General features: G+C 33.7%; 2 protein-coding genes across 2 annotated transcripts; one reads left to right on the top strand and one right to left on the bottom strand.

The window, feature by feature from the left end:
• The first annotated feature begins 2,764 nt into the window (after nucleotides 1-2,764).
• LOC120091740 (uncharacterized) lies at nucleotides 2,765-4,003 on the top strand. Its single transcript, XM_039049856.2, is given in 3 exon segments — nucleotides 2,765-2,825; nucleotides 2,828-2,935; nucleotides 3,301-4,003. Coding segments are annotated over 3 exon segments (504 nt in total). The 5' UTR covers nucleotides 2,765-2,779; the 3' UTR covers nucleotides 3,651-4,003.
• Nucleotides 3,428-8,550, bottom strand: LOC120091742 (cytokinin dehydrogenase 6-like). The gene is made up of 5 exons (XM_039049858.2): nucleotides 7,283-8,550; nucleotides 5,242-5,369; nucleotides 4,886-5,146; nucleotides 4,482-4,744; nucleotides 3,428-4,398 (listed from the first exon to the last, which is right to left on the bottom strand). The coding sequence occupies exons 1-5, from the start codon at nucleotides 7,947-7,949 to the stop codon at nucleotides 4,014-4,016; spliced, it is 1,704 nt and encodes a 567-aa protein (XP_038905786.1). The 5' UTR covers nucleotides 7,950-8,550; the 3' UTR covers nucleotides 3,428-4,013.
• Nucleotides 8,551-9,264: the final 714 nt, after the last annotated feature.

Raw genomic sequence — 9,264 nt, 5'->3', positions numbered from 1 at the left:
GTCCTCTTTCTCCTTTTAACCATCTATGTTTTTTGCTCTTTCGTTTATGACTTTTTCATTAACTCTCAAATTTGCTTATTTTATGTATTTAAATTTGTTCACTTAAGCAATATACAAGTAGACAAAAACTTTTCTGACAATGAATTTAACAAATAAAACATTCCATGGTTGTTTTGAAAAAATGTCAAACTTCAAAAGTTAAAATGAAACATTACAAACTTTAAGAATATAATTGAAATGAACTCTTGAGGTTATTATTGATAATTTAACCTTAAAAAGATCATAATACTAAAAAAAATTCACTTGATGCTTATGAAGTTCCTCTCACTCAATTGTTCAATCTTCATTCTCTTTGTATTCATCTTCGATTGTTTTATTCAATTTTTCAACTTTATCTTTAGTTTATGTAATACCATGGGTCTTGTCACTCATTTAATGAAAATTGTGGGTATAATCACATGATTAGGATAAATGAGAATTGAGAACATTTGAAGAGCGTGTATGTGATCGCAATATTAAGGAAAGTGTGTGCTAAATTCGATGAGCAATATCATTGTAGTATACTACGAAGGCAATTTCTACTCTATTTTTTTAAGTATTTATATTTTATAAACAAGAAACAAGAATCTTTATAAAAAATATATATATATATTATTTCTTCATAAAAGAGAAAATGTAAAGGTTATCGAGTAGACCTTATCAAATCTATCTCAAAGTTTTAAAATTATAATTACAAGTTGCTGGCTACATCCATATGCACCTCAATTTAAAACTTCATCCAAAGAGATCACTTAAAATTTATTTTTCATAAATAATTCAAAAGTTAAAAATTGAAAATGAAACATAAATTAATACTTTGAGATGGAAACCTACTAAAGAGTTCAAGATAGTTTTGTTTAATTCAACCAAACTAAAAGAAAAATAATTCATTAGTCACACACGAGCATTGCTCATCAATTCTCAACACTTGCAGTATTTGTTGTACTGAAATATACATATATATATATATAGACACACGCATAACGAAATTGTATTATATGACCAAATCAGTCAACTTCTTTGCAAATATAGCAAATAAGTAAAAGAAAATAATGCAAATATGACAATCAGATTTTCACTATTAAAGAATGACAATATTACCCTTCCTCTTGAAGGGGATTATTACACAAAAACTCCAATGTCATAGCGAAACCAGTGATAGATATAGTCCAGAAGTGTTATAGTCACGCCTTTTCTATGACTCTTATCGGCTTAGCACCGCCGACGCTCTCGACCGCCCCTGCTGCCGCCCTCGACGAGAGCCGAATCTTCTTTTGGCTTCAGTTAACACGATGATCAACTTCGGATCAAGAAATCAGAATGAGGGAGAGGGAAGTTGGAAAATTTGAAGGTTAGAAAAATATGTTTTTTTGTTTTTTTTGGAATGGAGAAGAAAGATGAAAATCACATCTCCAGAGGAGACAGTACATGGAGTCTATGAAGTTTCTTTTTCCCTTTTTAATGGACAATCATTAGGTAAATCTAAGCTACACCCAATTCTATACATCTCATTTTTTTTACATTGTAAAAAAAAATCAATTTTTTAACTTTTTCTCTCACAAATTTAGATATAATATCTTCATATGTCAACTCCGACAATCACCTCAGATGACCATCTAGGCGACCAACTTTGGTGGTCAACTCTAATTAGACCACATTTGACCCCCCATTTTGATGACGACCACCTCTAAGGTTAGTTCTAATGACTCCCTTCGATAATCAACTCCGACGATCATCTTGGTCGACTAGTTCATAATGTTTAATAGTATTCTTTTATAATGATTTGACATTAATTAGTATAGCAAATCAAATAAGCTTATGTATAAAAATATTTTTGAGACCAACTTGTGTAACTTTTTATAGATCAATAAGATATTTTTCTCTTTTTTAATATTATGTTTCTCTTTCGTTTTTTCCTTTTTTTCTTAAAAAAAATTAGTCATTGAAATTAAATAAATCCCTCAAGTTATAGACTGTAATTGTTAAAATTGGTGTATAAACTGTAGATAGAAAATGTAGGAAAATGATTATTTTTCAGATTTTATCTAGTCCAATAGAAGAAGAAAATAAATTCGGATAGAAACAAAATATTTGAAATAAAAAAAAAACCCATTTTAGCAGTTATATAATTAATTAAAATTTTAAGGGCAAAATTTTATAAATATGTAAGTGATGGAGCCCAATTTTAATAAATATCAGTTTGAGTATCTAAAATTTTTTAATATTTTATTTTTGAATTATAAATAAATATTTAATCAATCAAGTCATGCATAAATTCAGAAATAAATTTGATTGATTTACGTAGTTGACAAAATATGATACATAAGGTACGATTACTTATAATAGAAAAAAGTTTAAAAAAAATATTATTTTGACATTTACTTTGAAGTTTATTTAATTTTAATCCATATACTTTTAAATGTCTAATTTTAATTTTTATACTTTTAATAAATCTTAAATTTAGTCATTTCTATCCCTTTTAAAATATATAGTATTTTAAATTTTAACTTAAAAAAATAATCTAAATCCAAACTAAAATAACGTACTCTAGATATAAAATATTATAATTTAGATGGTTTTAATTTACACTTGAAATACGAATAATTATAATTCAAATAATAAATTATCGTAAGGGATTTTTTTTAAATATAAAAAAGATATTTAAAAAAAATTTATACATTATAAAAAAACAAAAGTTTCAGACAATTATTTCATAGTACGGTACTTTCCCCAAGTTCTAATGACCGGTAATCGAATTGCAAACGTGTCCGACGCGCGTCTTTATATTTCCATCACACGTTGCCTTCTGGTGCTCTACAAAGGATCGAAGCCGAGGGAGGGCCATGAGAGATCGTTAACTTTGCTATGGAAGTTCATCGGAGCTCTTCACTTCCAGGTCTGTCTAAGAATCATTCTCCCCTCCCGTGTTCTGTTTTGGCTTCCATTGAGAAGCATGCTAATCCGGTAGAAGATCAACGCGTTTGATCTTTTATTTGGTTGTTAATTTCATTTCAACGAGTATCTTTCTGGTTCAATGTCGGGTCTCTGGATCTAAACCAACTAGTATTTTTTAAAAGGATTCGGTGATGTATGTAGGAACTGGTTTGTGCATTGTCAAATGCGAAATTTTCATAGAATTGTCAACATTTTCATTGTAAGAGTTCAAGAACGATCTAGGAAAATCATCACAAATTCAGTATCTTGTGCGTCAAGATTTATCTGTTGATTTTTTCTGTTTTTTTTTTTTTTTTTTTACACCAGATAAGAGAGAAGATCCTTCTGTGGGAGTCGAGAAAGATGTTACAGAATCAGTTTCAAGCTCACCAAAAGATGTGCAGACTAACAGAGGTAGGGGAAATATCATGAAGGGTGAACCTAGTCAACAGGTTGATATGGCTGGGGAAATTAGCATGGAGGCCTCGATGTCGGCTGATGATGTTTTACGGGCTGGAGGGTTTGGTGCGAGGGATGATATTGGTAGTTTTCTTCCTGTTGCTAGTGATTCTACAGATTTTGAGGCTACAATTCTCAATGCTCGAGACTATGAAGGACCACAGGGGGAAATTTCTAGACCAGGTCTTGGGTGGAAAGAAGCTACAAAAACTGAATAGTTCTGCTTTGAGCATTTTGTTTTTGTCCAACTTCAGTCATTTGTAAGTATGGCTTGTTTACTAGGTCTACAGGATTATGTTTTGTGACGTTAGGGAGATGCATTAGTTTGTTGTATTTTGAATCAATATAGATCAGGACCCATTGCAATCCAATCATCAAGATAGATTTTGAGGATGAATCTTTCAAAATTATGCTTGGTATGTCCTTTGGAAGCAAAGGTAAGCTAATGTTTCTATGATGCATTAGTCATTGTGGTTTTAAATCATAAACCTCTCGAAGACAGAACTCAAGATGGCCACAGTCTTTGTTTTGATTAATGGTATTATTATGATAGAATACACTTCTTATTTAATTTACCTTTATCAAATCATTTTGACATTCTCTTCCTCTAGGATACTCTTTTTGTGTTTTGTTTTGTATATAAGATGTTGTACAGAAGTGACTTTCTGGAAGATTCTTTGTCCTGGTGCAAGGATTGACAATGGGTCATAAGCAGATTTCCTCTCCATCAGTACCCGCCATTTGGAGCCAAAATGAGCTTGCCACTCGTCTTGGGAGGTATAATGAGGCAGATATTGCTTACATCCTTCAAGGGACCTGGCACAGTAGTCCAGAATTACTTGGTTTTGGGCTAAAATGTATTGTAAGCTCTCTTTTCCGGTTGAAGTTGGCAGTGCAGAAAATAAGAAACCCACTAAATAGAAAATTTCTTCGTCTGGTGTGACCAATGATGTTTTATTGTTCCACCTGTATAACCCAAACTGATTTGTATTAGGATGGGGAAATGATAAGTGTCAGGGTTTCTGGGACAAATCTAATGAAACAACTACTTGGATTTATTGACTGGGTAGATTAGGATGGGACCGCTGGTAGAATCTGAAAGAATTTTGCCAAACACCTCTGTCGCAAAATCATGTATTTTGCTTCTTGGGATCATTAGATTCAGCCAAGGATGAGGTACCTCCCACAATCCTTTTGTCCTGAGTTTTTTCTCAGATATATGCACTCTATCCAGAAACTCCACGTAAGGAACTTCTGATAGGAAGAGAGTGGCTGGAATGTAGCTCAATTGCGATAGCAGCTTCTCAACTCTCTGCATGACCACTCAGAGTTTAGAAATGACCTTATATGGTAAACACCGCTATTTTATTTTTGTAATTTTTATTACTTTTTTTTTTTTTTTTGGCTGTTTGACATGAGCATGATATCTGATAATGTTTATGGCAATGCTCACCTTGTTCATAGTTTCTTTCTCTTCGGAGTTGAAGTACATGGCCATTTCTAAACAATACAGAGTTGTATTGTCTGCGATGAATTGGCTGGCTTGAACTGGATCTTTGGGATCAAAGGAAGATCTCCAATTATTGAGAATACCAGTTCTATTTATTAAAACAAAGCCTTCAATATAATCAAAGGAGTACTTGGAGGATATCAGATGCTCCTGGTCCTTGGAGAATATGGCAAAGTCTGAATACAAGGTTCTTATCCACTTTACCTGCCAAAAGAGCGTGGATTGTGTTATACATTACTAGTTATCACTAAAAAGGTTTATGTTTTATACCTATTCTGATGGAATGCAGGGTATATTACCATTTTTGGTGCTGATTCTAAAGATATCCTTGCCCTTGTGATGATGCCGAACTGACCGAGGCCTCCAAGTACACTGTAAAACAGGTCTGCATTCTCCTGCTCTGAACAGGTAATTATCTCTCCCTTTCCTGCTAAATTGAAAGTGAAACTACATTGGTTTTGTTTACCTCCAAGGTTTTAATGTTGAAATGAGTTAAAGCTTGGCTTTCATTTGCTTTGGTGGGTTCTTTTTTCTTTCTTTTTCTTTTTTCCCCCTGTAGTTTCTCTCTCAAATTCCCTCTGGCTTTCTCCGTTTGTTGGCGCTCTTGGCCCTTGTCAGCCTCTTGTCATTTTTTTTTATATCTTATAGAGATTTAGGTTATTTTCACGGTGCTTCCACTTCTCACCTTTTCGTCTTCACTATTGGGTTTGCATTCAGACTGGGACATTATACCAATGTTTCTATTTTCCGTCCTTTTTCACCAAATAAGGAAAACTTGGGACGGAAAACATGAAATGAAGATGAAGACAAAAGGTTTAGGGAGTTACTAGTACTTTATATTTTCCTTGTGAATGGTAGCATTTAATTTGCAGGTATTAATTTCAGAGGGTTTCAAGAGTTATTGTCACTGATTTGAATGTTGTATTTTAATTACAGATCTTACATGATTGAGGGGTTGACTGAAATGAAAGATTCTAGTGGCCAACAGTTTTCACTGTTAAAAAGAAATTATAAAAGGTCACTTTTTTTTTTCTTTTTGATGGTCTTAATTATTGATTTTCTTTTTATAGAAGTAACTTTTACAGTAAATTGGAGATTGGGACTGAAATATAACTACTGCTGGTGATTAAAATTACTTGCATTTTTTCAACTTCTCCTCCAACTTTTGTCAGGGTCTAGACCATCCATGTATTCATATTTGGTTTATATCATTGTTGCCCTCCATCTTCTCAAATCCAAGTAGAAGAAGAAACATATAGCATGAGCAATTCATAATGTTTGAGTTAGGAGATGCCGTTATTCTTCTCACCAAAGAGGAATTAAAGAGGATCCCCACAGCCAACAACACAAGTACTATTTAAATTTTCTGCACTGTTACTTTGTTATGGGAACATATGGACCAAGCGGATATGAATGGATTACATATTTTTGTCCAGAGAGAAAAAAAACCATCTCTAAATTATAGAATTCTCTTAATAAATTAATCCTTCAGACTTACATAAGTGTAAAAATTATTCTCTTTGCCTCATATTAAATATTCAATTTGACGAGAAAAAAAGTCTCGTTCTTTTTAGAACTTCTCTCAACTACTCTGCTCTAAAAAAATATCTGCTTCTCTATAATACAATTCTCTCAAAAAATTTCATTATTGCAGCCCTCTCCCTAATTTGTTTGATAGAGAAGTGTGGTTAGGGGTATAAAAATAGTATTTAAAGCGGAATATGTGAGAGAGACGTTTTTAGAGAGAGAAAAGTAGTTGTGAGAAAGATTGTTAATGGAGGGTAATAGAATGATCTATATTTTACACAAAAAAATTTTGGAAGTCAGTTTTGGGGGCCACCCTAATTAAATTAGGGGGTTTGCACAATTTGCCTGGTGATCAAGTATAACAGGAAGGTTCATCATTAATATCCTATATTGGTAATTAACATGCATGGTAAATGACAAAGATTTCCTTCTTTGAGGTCCAAAATTCAGTTTCCTATCCCGTGATTACCCCTGTAGGAGTGTTTTTGTTTTAAGTTCTACAACACAGGGAAGTTGTTTGTGGGGATCTAAACCTCTGATCTCTTGGTTGAGAGTACGTACTTAAGTCACCTGATTCCATGTTGGCAAAGTATAATTTTAATTGTTATACCTGGGCCAACAAAGTGTATACCTAAATTTGGTGATAAAAAGAAATAGTTTAAAGAACTAGTTGGGCCATTCCATTACTATAAGAAGGAAAAGCGAGAAAATTTAATAGCGCAACGAGTACATGATCATTTTACAGTTATTGAGCGAGAGGAATTCTAAACAATATATGCAATATAAAAAGCTTATGAATAAGCCAAGGAGTACCTGTGACAACTTCTAGCTGGTGAACGTTACTGATTTGAGGTCCATGCCTAAAAGCTTGCCCACTAATACCAGCATTTGATAGAGTACCACCCACGGAAAGATGAAGGTAGTCGGTCCAAGATTTTGGTGTTAAGCCATATTTAAGTGTTTCATGTAAGATATTTATCCACAGCTCTCCTCCAGGGACATCCACCCATGGCAGGTTTCCATTGTGAACCTGCATGGCTGGTTCCTTAAGGGATTCCATGTTGATAACTACGCCTTGCAAGGTTTGTGCCTGACCTTGAAGAGAATGGCCGTGGCCTCTTGCAGCAACTGTAAGTTCTGTTCCCGAACCCATTTGAAAAATATGCTTTAATGTAATTGAAATGTCACGAACCGAATATGGATGTAGAACTGCTAAGGGTAGCATATGATATCTATTGCCAAAATCTTTAGCTGCTTCTTGATTGTTTTTAAAGCTAAAGTATCCATCTAGGCTTATTGTTTCCAAGGATGAAAGCACTTTGGAAGAAGACTTTATAGGAAGGTCACCTGTTGGCTCCCCAAAACACTTGGTGAAACAAAGGTTGGGTTTATAAGTTGCACAGTTCATGAATAGGATCATGGAAATTTTGAAGATTAAGATTTTTTTGTGGTTGAGGAAGCTAGAAAATAGTGACCCCATGTTTCTAAATATTGAACTTCTCTTTGTTTTCCTTTATGAGGCAAAGAGAAAAGAAGTGGTGTAGAAGGGCTCAAGGTAATTGGAGATGGAAGAAGAGAATTTAAAGAGCTTGTTTATCCAATGAACAGTTTCGACTTGGGTGCAGACGTTATTACTTACTGTCTTGTCTTGGGTGGGTAGGCGTCTTTATTAGCTCAGCTTGGGTTCTAATGTTGTTAAGGGGCATTTGGTTGAGAGAAAAGTTGCTGATGTCATTTAATTCCCCTCCTCTCTGCCCCTTAAGAACGATATGTTCGATAACTGTTTTCTATATTCATTTTTTTAATTATGCTTTCATGAGTGACTTATTACTTTCCCTAAATAGATGAATTTATTCATCCTTCTAAATTTTTTAATAGTGATTTCATGCCACTGAAGTATTAACGTTGATAAGTTCTCACACTTAAGTTAAATACAACAAACCAGAAACTGACTTGGAGGTTCTAAGTTCGAACCTTCATACGAGCTTAATACAAAAATCTTTTGATGTCTCCTAGGCTTGGGCCTTGTGGTGGGCAAAGTTTTGACTCCAAAATATACCAAAAAGGAAAAAAAAGAAAAAAAAAAGTGAAACTGTTTCGGAGTCATGTTTGGTTGGTTTCTTTAGGTTTTTGTTCTCTGATACATTAGGATATTTCACGATGATTATTTCTGTACAACTTATGGATCATATTATCACTCAGACTGATGCAAACATAAATAGTAAATTGGGTAAAGAACTCAAAAGTGCAGATTTGCTGTGCTGAAATCAATATGTATAAACATGTAAGGAGAGGAGCTATGGACGTTGAAGATTGTCGGGTGACTCCTATTAAAAGCAATGTAAGTTATTTTGAATAATATTGATTCTATTATTTTACTTGCTTTGAGAAAAGTCAGGTGACAAAGTGAAATGAACTGAAGCAAGTTCAAGGGCGCAGTGGTGAGTTGAAATGGACCATCTGGAATTCCTTGGAGATGTTGATGTATGGAAAATGGTCCAAAGTCTTAAAGGTATTTGATCATTATAGGTAAGGTGTCGTGTGGGTCCCCGAGCATGTGATTGCCACGAGGAGTCAGTGGTACAACAATTTCCCTCTCTCACCTTCTTTCTCAAAATTAAATTTTCAAGAAAAATCATAATTTCCAGAGCCCCTAAAGTTTCATGTTTATTTCTATATTTTACATGCCTTACAATATCTTACTCAAGCTCTCTCTCTCCTAGTGTACTCTACATTAAGAAGTTTGATTGGGAGAACATTAATTAGGACAGAGCTTAGAATTTGGGTATTATACC

Source organism: Benincasa hispida, chromosome 11 (genome assembly GCF_027475165.1).
Source record: "Benincasa hispida cultivar pf3 chromosome 11, pf3_genome.v1.1, whole genome shotgun sequence".
In the NCBI taxonomy this organism is placed as follows: domain Eukaryota; kingdom Viridiplantae; phylum Streptophyta; class Magnoliopsida; order Cucurbitales; family Cucurbitaceae; genus Benincasa; species Benincasa hispida.
The sequence above is the reverse complement of the archived record's forward strand: the minus strand, read 5'-3'. Positions and strand labels throughout refer to the sequence as shown.